The sequence below is a fragment of the Panthera pardus genome, unplaced genomic scaffold, assembly GCF_024362965.1.
Source record: "Panthera pardus isolate Hobbes unplaced genomic scaffold, ASM2436296v1 HiC_scaffold_1, whole genome shotgun sequence".
Taxonomy (NCBI): Eukaryota; Metazoa; Chordata; class Mammalia; order Carnivora; family Felidae; genus Panthera; species Panthera pardus.
Window position 1 is genome coordinate 22,647,167 of NW_026526654.1, and position 21,299 is coordinate 22,668,465.

The following is a 21,299-nucleotide window of genomic DNA, read 5'->3' on the forward strand; positions in this document are numbered from 1 at the left end:
TTAGCTTGGGTGCCCGAGTGGCTCAGTCGGTTGGTTAAGCGTCCGACTTCAGGTCATGATCTCACTGTTGGTGGGTTCAAGCCCTGCGTCTGGCTCTGTGCTGACAGCTCCAACGGAGCCTGGATCCTGCTTCGGATTCTGTGTCTCCCTCTGTCTCTGCCCCTCCCCAACTTGCTCTACGTCTCTCAAAAATAAGTAAAATGTTAAAAAAAATTAAAAAAAAAAAAGTGCTTAACTTGCCATAAAGTATAGTAAAATTCCATCATAATGAATGCCAGTATATGATACTTCAAACTTGTTTTTTTAGGAGAGGACTTTCTCACAAAAATTCTGTCAACAACCACAAAAACATGGTTCAAGAAGGCAGGACTCAGACCTAAATATCCAAACATCCAGCTTCCTTATTACGAACGAGCAAATGAAAGGGAACCTAGTTATAGCAGGGATGAAAATTGTCTCTCCCTCTTCCAGCCCATCCTTTCTTTTGAATCTTCTTCCCAGCTAAGAAACTTACTTGCTATTCTTTATCATATCTGTCTGGAAGCTGAGTTGGCTTTCCTTAGAGGTAATGTGGCATTTTTGAGGTGGTGAGGGAGAGCTGAAGCGTTATCGCTAGTTTATATCTGCCTCTGAGAGCACGTGTGCCCCCCCCCCCCCCATCCCTGTCCCGCTTCATCACCTTTCAGAGGACACAGTCGGACCTATCACGGGATTTTACTTTTATTCCTTCATTCAAGTGCACTCACACTTGTCGCTTCCGTGATGGGACGCATAGCACTGGAATCACTTACGCACTTGAACATAGAAAGAAAGTGTGAATCGGCCCTTCTCACCTGCAAAATGCAGTCTGGAATCTGCATTTATGACCTGACGTGATTTCTCCCAGTTTCTCCCATTAGCTCAGACCTTCCTTCCGGCCTACTCCTATATCTATTTTTATCTTTTATCAGTACGGTCGATTTTACTTTAAAAAAAAAAATTAAGCTAAAAAGCAGAACCAAAACCATTGCTCTTCTATGAAGGGAGGGCATGCGCAGTAACGTGTTTTTCTAGGCAAGGTTAAGAGTTTACGCTCACCAGTCCTCATGTGCCTCTCCCGTGCGGGAGCACATGTTTGCAAGTCGGTTGGCTGGGGTTAGGGTGACGGTCAGCCTGTGATTACAGAGTGGGAAACAGCCAACTGGTTCTCACTGAGAAATAGGACATCCATGGTCTTTCCGGCACATGCGTTAAACCAACAGAGTTAAACACCCCTAATTAGTTATATCCAGCCTTTGTGAACTCAGTGCCTAGTATTTCTCTTCCACTACGCTCTGGTTCTTAGGCCAATATCTACACAAATTGTGAAGTGGGGACCAGTGAGTTTGGGAGCACATACGACCAAGGCGAGATGTGGACAAGAATCATTCAGACCTCAAATTTGACATGAAGGAAAAAGGGGAGACTTTTCTCAGAGGAGAACTTTTTTCCTCCCCGGCGGGTGATAGGGTCTGAATGAACCGAATCGAAATATAGCCAGTTTTCCGGCTCAGCTTTTACAGTTTCTCTGTGGCAATTCACAAACCACTGGATACGTAATGCTGTACTAAAAGGAATTTAAGCCTGTCAGGTTAATTACACAATATTAGGTACGAAAACAAACAGTGCAACACAAAACATAGCTACATCATTATTTGCAGTAAATGTTAACTCTAAATAAGTGCAACCTGTCCATAAATGCTGGCTATAAACTAATTAAAAAAATAAAATTTGATGGATAAACATGAAAAAAAAATTCTCACTGAGAATTTTTTTTTTAAATATCAGCACTCATTTAGAGTTTGGGATTTGTGAAAGAAAGCTTTAAAAGGAGCAAACCTGATTGGCTGTGGCTGTTGCTGCGAAGGGGACACTTGTTGCAGGAGTTGTTGCTGCAGAGACAGTGGCTGACGTAGCGCTGTGCATCATGGGTACTTTCAGGAGGGGTACCATGGGAGCAATGAACAGGAGGGTGTAGCATTATGGTAATAGAAGTGGTATTTTGGCATGGTGAATATCAGAGCAGCAAGCCATCATGGGTTAAACCAGCAGATGGCATGCAATCACAATGCAAAGCAAGGAAGCATGGGAGAGAAATAAAAAAGGGAAAATAGCTTATTACAAGTACAATTAAAGGAAGTTTTAAAACATAATCAGTGATTCCCAGAAAGGCCAAAGCGGATCACTTTGGTTGATGTATTCATAAACATTTTACTTCTAACAATAGATCATTCCCAATCCGGCGTCTGCGGTTGTTACGTACTAACGGTCTCCTCTAAAAAAGTGACATGTAACGTCCAATGAAGTAAGGGTATACGATATTCATGTTTGTCATTCTAAAACATCCAAGGCTCAACGTGTAGGCCCAGTTTGGGGTAGGACCTCCTTTGGAGCTCATTGTGGTGGGACGGAAAATTTTTGTCAATTTGGGGCTGCTTTTTTGAACTGAAATTGCTGGAGGCTGTGGGGTTTTTTGGGTTAATAAATGGTAGAGCAAAAACTCGAGGCCTTGGTGTTAATTCTAACACAGTTACTGTGAAACAGCCCAGCAAATTTGGCCAATGTTTATTTCTCTTTATTCTAAATGGGACGAATCCGCGTGTCCTAAAGACGGACTTTTGTACCAAGGCACAGGATGTGTAGGGATAACGATGGATTATTAAAATTTAACATCTAAGGGAGTGCTAAGGTACAAATCATCATCACAAATAAGTCAACACTTAAAATTAAAAAACCGATCATAAAGCAAAGCAGTTCAGACATTGGTTTTCAAAATACATCCATTCATAATTTTTAAAAATAAATACTTCTGGGAAACTCTGATAACTCTAACACACAGCAAAGAGGAGATAAAGGCACACCACTATGAAACTTTAAAACACTGATGAAATTAGCCTGCCTTTCTGATAAAGTAAGCTTTTCTTTTTCTTATGCTAAACCATATAAACTATAAAGAGAAACAGAATACAGATCATTAAAAAAGCAATACTTGTGGTTTTATGTTTTGTAAGTGGTTGCTCTGCTGTTCTGGTCACATTGAAATGGTCATTTTCTTCAAGTTACAAGTACATTTAAAAAAAAAAAACCCTATACATTAACTCTAAAGCCAAATAAGCCTTCAGATCTACCATTTCCTCAAGCATTTCTACCATCTTGGAAATAAATTTCAAGCAAGTGAAGGTACTGTACACAATATAAAAGACACATAAAAAAAGGTTGAAACCTACCAATACTGGTAGCGGGTGTCATGCACAAAACTGACCCTGCATGTCATGCAATGGCAGGTGGAAAAAGTGAATAAAGGGAAAGAAACAGGTTAGCGGTTTAGAGTTAACATTCAAAGTGAGATTGAAGCACAACCAGAAATCAGTAGGGTTAGTTAACACAGTCTCTTAGAGTTACTCACATTTTTAGTACAGACACAAATATATCTGACTTATTGGAAGCCAATATTACTCAAAGCTCACTCTTTACTTTTCACACTTCTTATTCACATCCATCGAAATGATTCTTATAAGAATGACATGTGACAACGCTACAGTGTCCTTCCTCTAAGACCTCAAGGTATTTTACAGACAGTATCAAGGTCATCCTCTAAGGTAGGAAGTAGGTATTTTACAGATGAAAAATCTGAGGCATAGTAACTACTCCAAGGTCATGCATAGTGTGAGTCAAGGGTAAGGCTCAAAATAGAATTCTATTCCTAAATCCAGGTCAGGTTTTGTATTTACTAGATTACGCTGACCTTACTGCATTAAAACTGTGCTTGTTTCGTGTCAAAAACAATGTGAAAATACAAGCAGTAATTAAGATTCCATATCCTCCAAATCAAATGCTCGCAGGTCATGTGAACTTGGGATTATTGCTCCTAAGCCCTACAGTTTAGGAAGGCTGACATTCTTGTGACAGAATGACCTCGATGCATATGTGATCTGTTTTCTGCTACGAGATTCATCATTATAAAGAAGTGGTGCTGGCAACAAAGCTTGAATATCTTAGAGGCAAAATAGTGCAGAACTGGGGCTGCGTTAGGACCAGGGCTAGCGATTTTGTCATGGCTACTAGTCAGTGATCTCTGAGGGAGACCTTTGGCAAAACTAGGAAATCAGGTTGGCCTCCAGGTGGAGGGAGGGAGGGAAGATTTCATTCCTTCCAGGGGAATAGCTGCCTTCTCTGGGGGTTGTCTTATTAATGTGCTTGAATCAGAAAACTCTGACCATGAAGAGAAATGTGTGTTGTAGAGTACTGAAAAAAATGAATGACCTACTTCCGGTTCAGTTCCTTAGACTAAAAATCAAGGTAATATAATATAAGATACCTGAAGGTTGGGGTCATGTAGGTGACAGAACATTTGTTTGTAATGAATAAAGGAAAACTCTTTTTAACGAATGGATGTACACACTTAGGGTTTTAGAACTGTTTTCTGAGATACTAGGCGAAGAATCTGAGATGTGAAGGCCTTTATTCTCTCTGCCAAACTGTTCACACCTGACGGGTACTTTCTGCGTGATGTACATTTTGGTCAGGCTAACATTAACTAGTCAGGAAAAGAAGCTATTTAACTGGGCTTTTAATGGAGTCTTCAGCAAACACGTGCTAATATGTCTGATTTAGCACACACACATACACACACACGCACATCTCAAAATCCTGTTGACGACAGGATTCTTTCTCCTTCTCTTTCTCTCACCCTATCTCTCTAATCTTCATAACCGAACTTCTGAAAAGTTACCTGCACAATAATTTTCACTTCCTCGACCCCACATATTCTTCAATCTTTTCCACTTTGGCTTTCATTTTCACGTCTTCCCTCCAACTGCTAATGTCACCAAGAACTCCGTATTTGTGCAATCAGTAGGAACTCTTCCACTTTCATCTAACTTCCTGAGTCTTGGTAACATTTGGCACTCAGCCCCTCCCTCCGTAATAAACTAGTCTTTTCCCTTGGATTTTCTGATAACCCAGACACACACGTGCACGCACACACACACACACATACTCCATATCTCTATATGCTGGAGTTTTTCAGGACTCACTTCTGGCTCCTTCTCACCTACTCTGTGCTTTTTCCGGGCATCATTCAATTCATGATACCATTCAACCCAGGATTTAAATACTATCTATGAGCTCAAGGCTTCCACATTTATGCATCCGCCTTCCCTCTTGAAATTCCCTGCTCCGGCTCACCCAAAAGCCAAAGCAATCCTGCTTCTAAAATGCATCTTGCATTTGTCCGTCTGTGCGTCTCTCCTGCCACTTCTCCGGTCCTGATCGCCATTGTCTCCAGGCTTGGCCCTGTAATAATGTCCTAACTGGTCTTCCTGCTTGCCTTCCTGTCTCCTGCCTAATCCAGTCTCCACTCTGCTGTCAGAGTAAACCTTTCTAAATACAGGTCTGTTCGCTTCTCCGCTGGAAACAATTCACTGCCTTCTCATTGCTTTTAGGATAAAGGTCCCCTAGGGTCCAGTGTCTATCTCCCTGGCTTGTTCTATACCCCTCTCTGGAGGCTGGCACTGTGACCCGGGCAGATTAGTCTATCATTTCTTTGAACCGAACACATCGCACTTTTGTCCTACTTTTGGGCTTCCCACAAGCTGTCCCCTCTGCCTGGAATTATCTTCGCCCTACTCTTTTCATCTTCCGGGTCTCAAGGCACATATCACTTCTTTAGAAAACTGTTCAATTGCTCTTTTACCTACCTCCACATGCCATTTAAATCAGTTTTCTATTTTCAAGCGTATTGAACTCTACTTTTTCATTCATAGGATTTATAAAACATTTAAGTTACATATTTATATGGGCATTTCTTGAACATCCATCTCTCCTCTTCTGCTGTTAACTCTGGGAGGGCAGCGTTCATTGTCTGTCTAGGTCTTTGGGGCACACAGTAGGTGGACAGTCGGTTGAATGGGTGTTCTCTGCCATTAGTGAGTGCAGTGGGATCAATCTTTTCCTAAAATTTATGTACCCACTTTGTAAATGATTTCATTTCAGAGTGAACCATGGCTGGATTCAAAGTTAGGCCCATAAAAATTCTGTTGCATTCCCATGTGGAGGGGTTTTCTTGGAGGGCTTTCTTGTGTCACGGATGCGAATGTCACTGGGTTGAAAACCATCTACAGCAGCTCCAGCAGCCACACTGAGCCGGGATCGAATGTGTCACTTCAGCTTCAGTTCAGGATGTGGTTGAAATGTTCAACCAAATTAATTTCATGAGCCTCTCTTTCTCTCTGTGTGCTCTACAAACGATACGAATATTGGAAACAAATAGCTTATGCTCTGCGTGGCTGTCTTACTCAGTGCCAGATTCTGGTTCTCATCTTCTTTTCCGCCCTTGCGCCCTCCTCCTGCCCCTTAAATACTTTATGCTGCAGCTAAAACGGATAACTTGCTCTTCCTCGAATATGCTCTCCCCAACCTAGGCTGTCTCCCCTGCCTGGGATGCTCTTCCTCCGCTGGGAAAACGTTCCTTTCAAAGTCCTAAGCAAATTTCTTCTCCTTTGGAGAGTTCTTTCCTTCTCAGGATCCTTTGTCACCACCACCCACTGCACATGCTGATGGCCCTAAATGCATTGCCTCTTGCTGCCCTCTCAAATAGCTTTGCTCATGCCCCAAGGGGCCCTTAACGCTCTGCATTGTATTGATTTTTGCCTCTTCCTGGTATTCTCATTACTGGATCTGGAACCCAGAAGTTACTATGTGTTCAAGAACTGTTTGCTGAATTAAGTGGGACAAATAGATTCTGCTGTGGTGGTACAGATACAGTTTCCACTGAATGCTGACAAATCTTTCACCAAGGTGTGTGATAACCTTACATAACATTATGGTTTCTGATCATTAGACAATGTTTGTGCTAACACTTTTCCTTGTTCTGGTTATTCTGTACATCCAGTACAATGAAATATATCAAGGAAAGAGTCGGTGGGTCATTTTGTTCTGACCGGCTGAGACATTTCACTAAGGCACTAACTCTCTCAACAAAGACTTCTCAACTATTCTCTGCTTTGGTTGCAGAAATATTCCAACTCTAGAATCTGTGAGTTAGGGTTCTCTGGATATTTCCATTAATTATATTTTCCACTTTGCAGCATAGACACAGCCTCGGTTTTTCCATCTGCAAAATGCCAATAATTACGCCTGCCGCTGCCAGAATGATCTTGAAGAATAATGAGAAAATGCCTATAAGAACACTTAGAGTAACTCAGAATAAACCTGTCAGAGAAATGCCAAGAATTATTACCCTGCTATTTTTGTAAGTGTGTGTGGTTTTTGCTGCTTTCCTAACATAGCAAAGAAAAAGTATAACTCCTAGATTAAAATAATCCCTATCAAAAAAAAAAAAAAAAGGGAGAAAAGGAAAAGTCCTACCCACCACAAACGTGCTAGGGCACCAACCAAGGTGATAATTATGTTAGCATGGTTTGGGAGAGGAATCCCATATTTTGCATGATATTTTACATTACTATCTCCACAGTCTGGAGGCAGAATTCCTAAAATCCAAATTCATACTGTGTCATTGGGAGAGTTCTAGTAACATATCAAAAACTTCACTATGGGTGACAGATGGTAGGTAGACATACTGTGGTGATCATTTCACAGTGTATACAAATATCAGATCATTATGTTGTACACCTGAAACTGATATAGTGTTCCATGTCAATGACACCTCAGTGGGGGGAAAAAAAAGAAATAAAAGTTAGGGATCTTAAAAAAAACAACCCCCAAAATTCCACTATGAATGACTTTTCGGTAAAGGGTGGCCTCCAGGAGAACACGAAATGCTTTTTGTTTCATATAGGATAGATATTAATATAAAGTATTTATAGAAAAATCAAAATCTGTCATGTTAAAAATAATGGGCCCACCCATCTGCCAAGTTACAAAACTTATTTTTGAACATCATCACTTAATTTGCAGACGTTTAAGACAACAGTGATTAACAATGATCATTATCATTACCATTTTAAAATTAAGTTGAAAATGTGGTTTATGAGAAAGAAAGCCTGAAATAAAAGCTAGAGCCAAGATAAACACTAAAATTTCTGTTCTGGGTTTAAGTGGGGGAAAGATTACACTAACTGCCTTTTGAGAAAATTATTTTCTCTTTCATCATTTAAGAAAAACATGTGAAAACTTCTTAGAAGTTGATATACCATTTCAGAGCACGAGAGCCACATGGTTGTTCACTATGATATTGATATCATGTTACAGATGGAAACACTTGTAATTCACAGAATTAAGTGGGCTAGGACCCACTTTTCGGCTCCCAAAGTGCACACAATTGAGGGTTGCCGGACACACGGACAGTTTTTAAACAATCCAGCAGGGGGCAGAAGTACTCAAGCACAGCAACCAGTACAGCCTATCGCTCCTCGATACAATCATTCCATCAGCAATAATCAGGTCACTGCATCAAGGATGTTATCCATTCTTGCTTTGGAAGTCTTTAAATGGTTTCCAGGTGAAACATTTTTAAGTGAGGGTTCTTTCAGTGATTTAATAGAGCAGTCATTATTGGATTGAAGTGTTAAATACGAGTTAAGAGGCCTTCACATTTTTACACGACTAAGTTCCAGGGTTTCAAAGGCATTCTCAGGAAATTGTTCTGAAATTATTACCCAGTCTCCAGAAACAGACTTGTCCTTTTATGTTTTACCCCTCTGTACATTCTTCCCTGATTTTTTTCTCTTCAAATATCTAGTGACGAGGTCTATAAAATAAGACGCTTCTAGAAATCCTACGAGACCTCGAGGTAAGTTTACCTACTAGTTATTATTTTACAAACATGTTATATCTAGTGGCTTACAATGACAAGTCCTGCTGTGCTATCCCTGCACTGAAATGTCACTAGTTAAGGTTGTGATAGAACCTTAAGTACAATAAGTCCCAGTAAGTACTGATATAGAAACTCACTCCACAGGTCTATGAATCTACTTAAGAGAAAAGCGGAAGTAAAATAGGAAAACTAAACACTAAGAACGATTTTCCTCACATAACTTATATCTTTACTGTAATAAATATTGTTAAAAGGTTGACAATTCATTTCAAAGTATAACTTTTACACAAAGAATACCACAGAAATAGCGATTCTACTCCCTCCCACGTTAATTCCTGATATGCTACAGGATTTAAAGAAATGGAAAAGAAACCCAAAAAGTCCAATCATGTGGATTAGGACCAACAAGCTCTTTTGGACAAAACTGTTGTTCATCGATATTTGCCTTCCAGTCACTATCATGGGATGCAAATTTTGACTTCCGAACTAAGAACTCAGTGGACCGTCTTCTCACAAAAGCCTGTTCCTCTCTGATTCTTCTTCTTCGCTTTTTTTTTAAACAGTGGGAGGAGACTTTATTTATTTTGAGGACATTATCCCTGCTTCTAACACAGACTAAAAAGTCAATACCATGGTCAATATATGATGACTTTGTGTTCGTATATGGTGTGTGTAGGTCTGGGGTCAGGGAGGTGGGTACAAAAAGGAGGAGGGTTGGCATGCTTTGCACTTCTGCTTCTTCGCTTTTATCTGATGTTTTATGACTGCCGAGCTGTAAGGGAGAACTCTGTGACTCCACATACGGAAGCCGCGTGGTGTCATGTCCCGGTACGTCGGACCGGTCACGGGGAAACTAGGTGCTGGGTCCTTGTCTCATTAGCTGTGCCACCTTGGGAAGTCACCTCACATTTAGGGGGCCTCAGTTTTCTCATCTGTAAAACGATCGACTGGATGAGGAGATCACTAAGAATCCTTTAAACTTCGAGATTCTGTGATTAATAGAATTCATCTTTTAGTGGAATGATACAGTTAATGGACCTGAGCAGCTAACACTATCAGGCATTGGCTCAGAAACTGCGAGTAAGAGCCCTATCTATTTGTGCACTTGGTGAAGCTGAGAATGATGGAGAAAGAGAGAGAATGGATGTAAAACATGAGAAGAAGATCGCTTTAATTTGAACAGCCTTGGTTTTTTGTTTAGTGCTCTGAATAGGAATAGGGAAAAAAAAGGTTAGTATTTACTGGAATTGCTATTTTTAGGTCATTCAGGGTTAATGACAAATCTGAACTGTCACACATAAAAAGGCCCTACTGACATAAACAATTTTACACAGCATGTGCAGATACAAGAAACCAAGAGGCCTAACTGACCACTCTTTGCGTCTCACGGGTTCAGTCTGTCACTCAACTCTCTAAAATATTTGGCTTTAGAAACCTGACAGTCTTTCGCTATCATCCAAGCAAAGTAAATGTATCTAGCTAGCTAGGACAATGATGAGTTTCAGGCTGTATTGACTGTACCTTTACAAGCAAACTAGATGCCACCGAACAGCTTTGAGGGATGAGGAGAAAGCACATGACCGGAAGGGCACACGGACACGGGACTTGGAGCTGTCAGGGCACGTACCTGTTGGAATAAATGCCGTGTGTTGCTGCAGCTGGGCGCTGGTGAGAGCCTGCTGGTAGTGCAGCACGCTGGGATTGAACACCGTGCTGGCACCGTTGTTTTTTTCAAGTGCTTGTCTCTTTGGTAAAGGATGAAGAGCACCGGGGGGAAAGGCCTATGAGGAAAGAATCGGATAGGACATGTATAACTCAAAGTAACCACACCTTCCGTGTCCACAGAGATCATCAAGTCCAACATTCTCTTTCAAAATGACAGCTAAGGAGATGCCTCTGCCATGCACCTTAATTTAAACAGCGGCAATGTCGAATGAGTGAGAATTTGTTATTGAGAGCGGAAGCATGATTTCTGTAACCCAAAACGGTAGCATCTCAACTAAGGAAAAGAAAAACTATCAAGCAACACCAAAATAAATAAATAAATAAATAAATAAATAAATAAATAAATAAAAATAATAAAAAAATAAAAAATGACTTCAGCTTTTAAAATGAGTTAAACTATTCTAAGGGGGGAAAGAAGCATTTGTGTTATTATTAATACCTATTCTCTTCATTAACTAAACGGCAATTTCTTGGATTTAAAGGTTAATAAGAATTATAATGCGCATTTTTCCGAGGCAAGTAATTTAAATTTGCTTCACTCTTTTGGAAAACGTATTAAAATTGGTTAGGATTAATTTATTTCACATATTACGTATGAAAATGAGATGGCTAAACACCTTATTTTTTTCCCATTAATTAATAATAATGATCATTTGCAACCAATTTTTACAAGTAATACAAATCTCAGATGGTTCTCTGAAAAGCTACATGCAAAGCGAAAGGTGAAAGGTCAAAGTACCAGGTCTACAGATGCTTCGAGAGGTCGCTTCATTGCTTTGGCAGTCGACTGAGTCTTTTAATAACAGGCAGCGAGCACATGATGGCAGTGGGCCAATGGGATTCAAGCGAATTAACATACAGGTAAACAGCAAGCAGAGGTGCATCATGGGAACGGCATTGCATTGTGGATAGGTGAGAAGGAAAAAAATATTCTGAATGCAATATACAACGTACAAAACACTAGGCATGCACAACAACAAAAATGTTCTCTAAAGAAATGAATATTACACCTTAAATTAGTATTGAAGCAAAAATGCATCTACTATACCTTAGTTAAAAGCATATAAGAGAGTAAAATATAGATGTTTGAAATTCAGGAAAGTTAATTAAAACAGCAGCTTGCATACACACCATAAGCATTTTTTATATTGCTTCAGAAAAAAAATGCAAAACTTTCAAGGGCCATAGGATTGATGAACTTCTGATAAGTTAGTTTTCAAACGTAAAATAACGAATGTACTAAGTGGAAGATCCAAGTGAAAAAAAGATATTATCTTTAACGTTCAGAAAAATAATTGTTAATGAAGATCTAGCCTAACAAAATGAAGTGGCAAACTGAGACAAAAAATTCAGGCAAAAAAATATTCAAACACAAGATTATTTGGGCAAAACTGTTTGGGTTTGGATCTTAATTTTTTGTCTGAATCATGTGGATAATTGTCTCAATTCTTCTCTTCACTCTGCTAGCATGGATCTGGCAACACGGAATAAGGTTCCAAACTTAACAAGTTTTGAATTTGAATAGTAAGTTTCTCAAATTTCCCACTCTCATCCCGTTGTACTGTTTCTAATGACTAACTTATCATCCATTCTGTGTTTTCCACTACATTTGAAATTATAATTCAATTTATCTCAAACAACTTACCGGATTATGCTAAGAAAATACCCTTTAAAAAGGTATTTAGTGTTCTCAGGTATCAGAATAATCTCTATTTAATAATTCTATTTGTAATTTCAGCTATAATCAGTGACCAACCCAGTTAATGAGAAGTGGAACTCGTGGCTAGAACAAGTTACAACAGCTAAAAAGAGCAAACAGCTAAAAAAAATAGCCAAGGACTGCTTGAAATATTAGATGTAAAATAATATTTTTAGCTTATAACCATATTTGGGGGCAGACTGTCTCATTTAAGCAGCTGAAATAATAACAAATATCGATTTAGACCACGGTGAAAAAATGTTCCTATTCCTGGATCATTGCTGTAAAAAATGGAAAATTCTATGATGGAATTCTGTGAAAATAAAAATAAAAGGAGTAGCTCCAATGCAAATAAAAAATGAAATACCCCTTTTTCAATGGGTAGCACAATAGGTAAATCCCTAAGGTTTGTGTAACCAATACAAAACGTGATATTCTAAAGTTCTGAGCTGGAACCATGGCATTTGCAATAATATGAGGTACTACTAAACTCTCAAAATGGGAAACAGTTAATGATATTTTCCTCTGCAGACAGAGCTCTTTTCATCATCATTTGATGATTCGAGATCAAAAGTATAGAGGTGCCAGGAGGTAAAGACGGGCAAGGTAGGCAGAAAGAAAGTGGGTGAGGAAAGGATTGAAGGCAGAGAAGAGATTTAGAATGTCCAACAGAGAAATGTTTGGGAAGGCAGTCTTAATAGAGGCCATCAAATAATATAAAATGAGTGTTCTGGAAGTAGAATTACAACATTTTTAAAACCCAGAGAGCCTCACAATAAGAAAGCTTCTTTGTACTGGATATTCTTTCTTCAGACGTAAGTTCCCCATTATGTAACTTCCATGACACCACATTATTTAAGATCTTCGGTTGCTGCAGAGTCTCGACACTGCTTGATAATGCGTTTCTTTAAGCTTAAATTCGTCTGTGCTAACTGTATAAGGCTGCACAGCCCGTTCTCACAAAGTGCACCGAGAACACAAACTCAGAATCAGTTTGGTCTCAACGTTCTGGACTCAGTTCTTCTCTTCCCTTTTCCAGTCCTTGGGAGTTCCAAAGCAGGTCTACTGTTGGGTTGATTTTGTCTGCTATGCTAACTGGAAGAGTGATTATGTCTCCAAAGGATGGCATTTATGAATGAAATTTTGATTGAACAAAGCATCATTCAATGACGTCTCCAAGTAGAAGAAGAAATAGCAAACATGTCTCCCTAGGATCCTCACCTGGAAGGTTAATGCTCTTTTTTTTCTGATCTTAGATTGATGAAAGTTCATGTCCACAGAAATCAGAAGAACCTAGCAATGTGAGGACACTGAGAGCTCTAAACTGAGCTGGTCAGCATCTCCTTTTCTCCCACTGCATACTGTGAGTTATCTTTCCTAGACACAAATATCTTAGAAAAATATCCTAGAAAAAAATCTTTTCCTTTTTTTTTAAGTTTATATTTATTTATAAATAAATAAAACATCTCCCAGGCAGGCTCTACACTGTCAGCGCAGAGCCCGATGTGGGGTTCCAACTCACGAACCGTGAGACCGTGACCTGAGCCAAAGTCAAAAGTCGGAAACTTAACCGACTGAGCCACCCGGCGCCCCATATCATGTCTTGTCAAGGAAACAGTAAGTTTTCAAAGGTTGGGCATACATATTAGTATCTTGCACACCTCATGCTTTGAAGCACATGCGTAGAATAAAGCTTAAAAAATCTGTATGGATTAATAACCACGTTATAGTATGGCTTTGTAACACAGAGATACTCTGTGGTAGAAGAATGACTTGACTGCTGTCATATGTTTACCTACATTGAAAGGTCTTCAGGCTTAGACTAGACTTTAGAGATCACCAAGCATGGCTGGTCTTAGAAGCTTCGTTAGGTACCTAAGCAGAGAAAGAAGTTCTTTATTTGGGCCTCGACTATGTGCCGGACACTTGGCATCCATTCCTGCTGGCCTCAACAACGTTTTGGACCCTCTGCCCTTTCTGGACCACCTGCAGGTTTGTGTACATCCAGCCAGATATTTCCTTCTCTGGCTCAAAGAACAACTCAACCGCGAGTCAAGGCACGCAAACCAAGGGCCCGTGCCAGGCATTGTGGGCGAAGACCAACTCTGAGGAGTCAGAAAACCCCGGTGACAATAATCAGAGCTGCTGCCTTCTTGTGGAAGAAAGGGATGTAGACAAATAGGATGGAATTCAAAGTTCCTGTACATGTTTTCTTGAATGGTTGAAGCTTATCTAGCTGACGGCAGCTGGCCCCGTTTCCTTTCACAAAACAGGACTCTCCCATGTAGCCCCATGTTGTAGGATTGTGAAGAAAGACGGCTTGCTTAAAGATCACATACCCTTTGTGTGAAAATTACCAGAGAGACGCTCTGTCTGCCTTGTTTTCACATTTAAAAAAATTCTGGTGAGGATGAGGCCCACGTTTTAAGACGTATTATGAAAGAATAAGGCTCTAAAGGAAATAAATGTCTCCTTTTCTGGAATCAAAGCTTTAAATGTGTTTCAGGGTCCAATTAATCAAAAGAAGGGGAAATCCCTGGACAATAATACAAATTGCATTACAGAAATTCTTTGTGTTCAGACATGGAGCCCAGGTGAATGGAATATTAAGATCTTCTGACTGCAATCATCACTCTCATTTGTTCTTTTAAGTAAGGAAATAAAATAAGAGGGTTTTTTTTCCGTGTGTTGGGCAATCTTGCTCCTAGAGTAAGAATACTTTGACTTTACCCAACTGCATCTCAGTGGGTTCACATGAGCCTCTCACTTCAACTAAAAAGACATGACAGACTCAATAATTTTCATGTCATTGTCAGAAAGAAGCTGGCTTTTCTCCTGAAACTACATTCCTTTGGCTTGTCTTTGACGATGTTGCAAGATCCCCTGAAATATCAGAACTCCAAATTTGGGTACAGTATAACTATCTGGGAAAATACGGTAACTACATCCACTGACATCCACTGCAATACCTCTATGCATCTTGGTAAGTGTGATGTGAAAATGCGCAGAAGGGCACGCAGAAGCACACACAGAGAAGGAGTCTTGACTTTAAAATACCAAGCTGAGGAAGGACGTGTTTGTGTAAATGCCTATGTCTTCTCTTATCCCCACCAACCCAAGTCACCTACCATTGACATAGAGGGGCTGCATTGTTCCTTCAGTGACTGAAGGATAGATAGATAGATAGATAGATAGTGGACATTACAATTGCTACTTCTAATAAACAGCCAGATACAATCAAGGCTCAGATAAATTCAGGGCTTAGCCCTAAGGTCACTATTACTACCAGTGGCTTGTTGTATCAACAGGTATTTGAGATAGAGGGACTAATTTTTTCATATTCCCAGAACCTCGTCGCCTACCCCAGTGGCCAGAGACGGCTGTCGTGACCCAGGCTGAGCCAATCATAGCACGCTCGTACTCTGACCATGAAGACAGCCCCCAAAATGACCTTTAATTGCTTTTTTAGTTTTTCTAATTAGAACTGCTGTAGTAGATACTGTTTTCTCTCTTGTCGAAAGACATAAGAATGTATCCCTATAGGGGTCTGGAGCCGTGGTCAATGTTGCATTGGAGAACTTGGTCTTAGAAAACAGAGTTGATATACCAAGAGAGGCAGAAAAGAGAAAAAAAGAGAGACCTACTGGTTTTCTAGTTTCTGGATGCAGGCATCCTGATCTCTGTTTTACTTCTACTCCCTTTGGAGGGCACCGCACGAAGTCCAAAGTTTTTATTTCAGCTACTTCGGTTGGGTTTTTGTCTCCTGCAACCGCAGTCCTCAGAGGAAAAAATGTGTTCTTTGGGCCTAACTGTCAATACACCAGTTAGGATAAATTGGGGCTGGCCTAAAACAATGATTGCAATGAAAAAACAGTTTTACTTCGTTTTTGTTTTTTTTTAAGTTTTTTAAATTTATTTTTGAGAGACAGGAGGGGGCAGAAAGAGAGAGATTGGGAGAGAGAGAATCCCAGGCAGGCTCCACACTGCCATCCCAAGCCCGAAGTGGGGCTTGATCCCACAAACCATGAGGTCATGACCTGAGCTGAAATCAAGAGTCAGATGCTTAACCGTCTGAGCCACCCAGGCTTTCACTTCTATAGGATGAGATCTTCACTAAGAGGATGGGAAGACAGATTCCACATAGGAGAAAGGTAGAAAAGACCTCACTTGCTCACTAGAAGAGTTCCTTTTCCATCAGCATTAAGTAACCAATTTACTCTCCTCCCCACGCCCACCCCCGTTCGGTTCCCAATTACAATCAGTTTTGCAAACTGCTCTTTTACTAGAACAAAAGAGAGGGAGAATTTCTCTATATTGTACGACAGACTCTCTCTCTTGTGGTTGCGTACACCTGTGCATGTATATAGAAACTCACACATTCAGAAAAATCACTGTTCTGTCCGGGGACATAAGACTAAGAAGATGTGAGGCAACAGCACCAAAGCCTCAGAGACTCTGAGGAGAAACCATGGGAGACGGAGGGCCAGTGCTCAAGCCTCTTGGGAACAGGATCCGATCGGAAGGGTGTGTGTGACCACATACCGCTCCCAACGCGGTCATCACGTGAGGGCAGGCTCTGTGCTCTTCTCTCTGTATCCCCGGCACTCACAGGGCCAGGCCTTTAAAAACATTTGTGGGAAGAATGTTGAATAATAGGAGCTTTTTACGTGTAACAGCTACGCTTGCATTTTGATCAGTTATCCAAGTGTGGGGTGGCAGTCGCTAGTTAGAATACTGTTTTATTAAAGTACACCTTTCATCTCTGAAGCCCCGTCTGTCTCTTCCGAGGGAGCATTGGCCACCGAGTCTTTCGTTCCCCGCTGGGACCCATTATGCATTTCCATCATCCCTGAGCAGCAGTGTTGCTCTCACTAAACTCCAAGCTCCTTGAGGGTAAGGAAGCCCTCTTAATGTGTGTATGTTCCCAGCAAGTGTCTGCTGCATGGCAGGTCTCATTAAATGTTTTGGGGGCGCCTGGGTGGCTCAGTTGGTTAAGCGTCGGACTTTGGCTCAGGTCACGATCTCGCGGTTCATGGACCTCGGGCTCTGTCTGTGCTGACAGCTCAGAGCCTGGAGCCTGCTTCTGTGTCTCCCTCTCTCTTTCTCTGTCCCTCCTCTGCCTGTGCTCTGTCTCTCTCTCTCAAAAATAAATAAACATTAAAAAAAACTTAAATGTTTTCAATGAATGAGTGAATGCGCAGTGTCTATCATATATTAAAGTGAGCTTCTGATAAGCCAGAGACCTCATGTTAAAACAAATTAACTAGAAATTTCTACAGCCTAGTGTGATGGTTCTCATGCTGCACGGGAGAATCCCATGAGAGTTTCCAAAAAAACGGCCACCGCCCAGGCCACACCCAGACAAATTAAATAAGAAACTTTGGGGGAAAGGACCGGTGTTGAAATCTTTTAAGACCCCTCAGGTAATTCGAAAACATAGCCACGTTTGAGAACCAGTGTTCCAGGCAGGTGCTTGTCAACTGTTAATGTGGATACAACCCCTCCTGAGCATATTTTAGAATTAGAATTCTGATCCCAAAGGTCTGGGGTGGGGCCTGAGAGTCTGGCGCTGTAACAGCTCCCCAGCCATGATGATGATGATGATGATGATGATGGTGAGGAGGAAGAGTGGAGAGGAGGAGCAGGAGGAGGTGGCAGAGACAGCTGGTCTCTAAGGGACAGTACAGTGACTCAGGGACTCCAGGCTGTGTTACCCGCCCCCCCCCCCTCCCCCTTTTAAAGCACCAGTCAGTGCAGCTCCATTTTCATCTGTTTCGTGACTGGATGTTCTGCAGACAATTGCATTTACGGGGGGGGGGGGGGGGGGGGATAGTTTGAAGGACGGGGTGGGGCGGGGGGAGCAGGAGTAGGAAGAGCCCGTCACTGGTCACCTGTTGCTAGCCTCCCCGCCCCCAGGGCCGCGCAGCGCTCAGCCGCATTTCCCTCCGCTAAGCTCTGGAGCCCACCTTCCCGCCGGCGCCGGCCACGGAGCCCGCTCCCAGGAGGAGTCCAGGCCAGCGCAGGCCCGACTCACAGCAGGACGGGCCCCGGGGCGGGGCGCTGACGCCTCGCCGGGGTTCCCTGCGCCCGAGGGATTTACTTATTGTGCTGAAGGAGGGAAGGAGGGGGAAACAAAACAAAACAAAACAAAACAAAACAAAACAAAACAAAACGGGGGGGAAACAACAACAGAACTTAGGCAGCGGAGCAGCAGGAATAGCAGCCTTCCCTAGGTCCCGATCGTTTGGGAGAGCGTCTGAATCCCGCGGGGAAAGCGCCGCCCGGCGCCCAGGGCTCCCGGGCGGAGGAAGGTGCGCGGCGGGCGCGCCTCACTTACCATGACTGTGGCCGCGGCCGCGGCTGCCTGGGCGGCCACCGCCGCTTGGTTGGCTTGGTGCTGCGCAGCTTTGATTTTGGCCTGCAAGTGTGCAGGAGGGTGAAAATATTTGCATTTCTCCCTCATGCAACGCCCCTTTATGTAATCCATACAAACGGTTACGGTGTTGTCGTTTGTGTCGATCATGGTGCTGTCTGCGGGGTGTGCAAAGCGGCAGTCGGTCTCTCCCCGGGCACAGTTTCCTCGCTGGAACTCCCTGCATACCTAGGACACAGGGGGGAGAAGCAGACGATGCAGAAGAGAGGCTGATGGCCGCCGGGAACTACCTCTGCGAGCGCAGCCATTTAGGTTGAAAAAAACAAAAAAGGAATAAATGCTTTTCCTTTCTTTTAATGGGGGCTTTCGTGCCGTTTCACTAGAAATTTGCTGTGCAGAGCTCAAGTAACCAGAGTCCCTGACAAACTAATTTGACTTTTGCTTGGCCCTCTTTGCTGGGGTGGGACTCTGTTGAGAAAATAAGTCAAAACGCGCAGTTTTCGCTAAAATAACAAAAATCAACAAAGCCTCCATTTGTCCCTGGGCTAGTGTATATACATCTCTAATAATTAGGACATAATATATGTATTTAACGACATATAGTATATAATTTGGACACCTGTAAGCACATCCAAATCTTTTCCTACTCTGACAACCCTGGGATGCCATAGTTTTTTGGTTGTTTGTTTGTTTGTTTGTTTGTTTTGCACGGAGGGATAGTTTCCTCACAGGTCAAGCCACCAGGTCACAGCTGTACAACTCCAGAAGGGATTGGGGGAAACAAGCTTGTTCCTTCTCCGAGGATGGCAAGTGGGTGGGGTGAATCTGAATACTCCTGTTTTCCCCTAGGACTCCCGGGCTCTAAAAAGATAACTTACGCTTATAATCATAAGTCAGAACAATCGAGGCTGAGACGTTGAAACTTGCATTTAAGATCACTCTATTATTATTTTTGATGGCACCGGAAGAAGATAAAAAAACAAAGAAAAGACAAAAAGGAGAGAAATATGGGAAGAAGGGGAAAGAAATAAGTGGAGGGAAGGAGGAATAGAGTTCCAAGTACTCATGTGTTGTTGCTATTGCTTTTTTAGTCCTTAATCCTTAGTTACCCTAAATGCTCCATCACCTAAGAATTCCGATGCATCAAGAGTTTATTGTATAAAGAAAATTTTCTTTAGAATTTAAAGCGCATTCTTGATTCTGCCCTGAATATCGATAATATAAGATGACATGACTGACCTATAGACATAACACTTAGGTTTATAAATATCATTAGCAGGACAGAACTATGAGTAAAACTGTAAGTTATTTTCCTTTTAGGCTCTAATTCCAAAGCCAGTAAGCGGTGGTTGGCATCTCGGCCATCAGTGACGTTATATGAAGGGTCACTGATGTGACAGTCAAGCTTTGTGACAGTCAAACTTACTTGGGAAACACAGTTTCACCGACCAGTGGCCAAGAGGGTTTGAAGGGTAACACAGAAGTCGCAAGATTGCTCATCATTTCCTCCTGCTTTGGATATAAGCCAATATTCCGATCTTTAGTTCATAAAATGTACAAATAAAAACAACTAAGATGTTCCCATCAATTCCGAGTAAGCCTTCCTCTCTAAATGGAATCCTCCAGTCTGAGACCACATCAGAGGTACAGACCAGCTGTCAAGCATTTACCAAGGGTCGCCGTGTGCAGGACAAGCCGGCTTCATTCCTGGCTTGAAATGAACTGCATGAAGGCCTGCTAAAGTCATTGTAAATTATTTTTCTATGTTTTTGTCTACCAGTCCTGTTGGGGAGGACAATTTGTTCCCAACTCGGCTGATTTAATTTGTTTTCTAAACCACACAGTCACGAACTGAACACTCCATGGGTCCAGCAGGTGGAGCCCCAAACACTTTTCTAGACCATGAAAGGTCTGTTCTATATTCACAGGGGCAGGCTAGATCAAAACAGCAGTGTTAGGGTCTTTAGTCTTTTCGTTTTGGGATTCATATGCTCCAGACTGAAGCTGATACCAGGCAGCAACACTGTATTGCCCTCAAGATTTATTGGGTAAATATTTAAGCAAATGCACATTGAAAGAACATCTTCCAATGATCCAATGTAAAGCACCGTGTACATCCTAACCATACACATATCACCTAACAACTTAAATAGGTAATGGAATTAAAGGAGCTCTTTAAAAAATCTATCAGAATCTCTACACTACTGCATAAAGTGCTCTATTAAATATCACAGGATATAGTAGCTAAGATAAATCCTCTTACTCTGATTAAAGAGAAAGTTTACCCAGTAACGGTTGGCTTGACTTATGACTTAAGAATCATCTTCTATAATTATACGAACGTGTTTTCTTGACTTTTACCGAACACTTGAACTTAAAGAAAATATCTCAATGAATACTTAATACGCCCAGCTTCCAGTTCCCCTGTTTACCAACAGTACAACCAGGGCTGATATTCTGGAACGTTCCAATATAACCATATTAGCTCTTAAAATATTGAAATGTGATCATACCAAATGGTCAATAGTCATAGTTCCACTTACCCCTACCCCTGTCCCCAGGTGTTTCAAATTCTTCTGATTTGGCCATTCTCAGACCTTTCCAGGAGCCATGAAAGGTTAATGCCAGCACAGCTGGAGGCCTTCAGGAGCCATCTCTATGGCCTACACAGTGATTGATTCAGTGTTCCACTGGTTGTTAAATATTTT

General features: G+C 41.6%; 1 protein-coding gene and 1 long non-coding RNA gene across 9 annotated transcripts in view; one reads left to right on the forward strand and one right to left on the reverse strand.

Annotated features, from left to right (window-relative positions):
- Positions 1-21,299, reverse strand: part of MBNL2 (muscleblind like splicing regulator 2) — a 158,123-nt gene that overhangs the window by 24,024 nt on the left and 112,800 nt on the right. The window contains exons 5-9 of one of the 8 annotated variants that reach the window (XM_019444051.2): positions 18,556-18,819; positions 11,259-11,312; positions 10,422-10,575; positions 3,246-3,281; positions 1,858-1,952 (exon numbers count right to left, since the gene is read on the reverse strand). In XM_019444051.2, coding sequence (XP_019299596.1) covers positions 1,858-1,952; positions 3,246-3,281; positions 10,422-10,575; positions 11,259-11,312; positions 18,556-18,819 — 603 coding nt within the window. The remainder of the gene's footprint in view (positions 1-1,857; positions 1,953-3,245; positions 3,282-10,421; positions 10,576-11,258; positions 11,313-18,555; positions 18,820-21,299) is intronic. The other 7 variants (XM_019444049.2, XM_019444054.2, XM_019444056.2 and 4 more) reach the window with 7 other exon arrangements.
- The window catches only part of LOC109264144 (uncharacterized), a 99,948-nt gene that overhangs the window by 483 nt on the left and 78,166 nt on the right, over positions 1-21,299 (forward strand). The window lies entirely within an intron of this gene.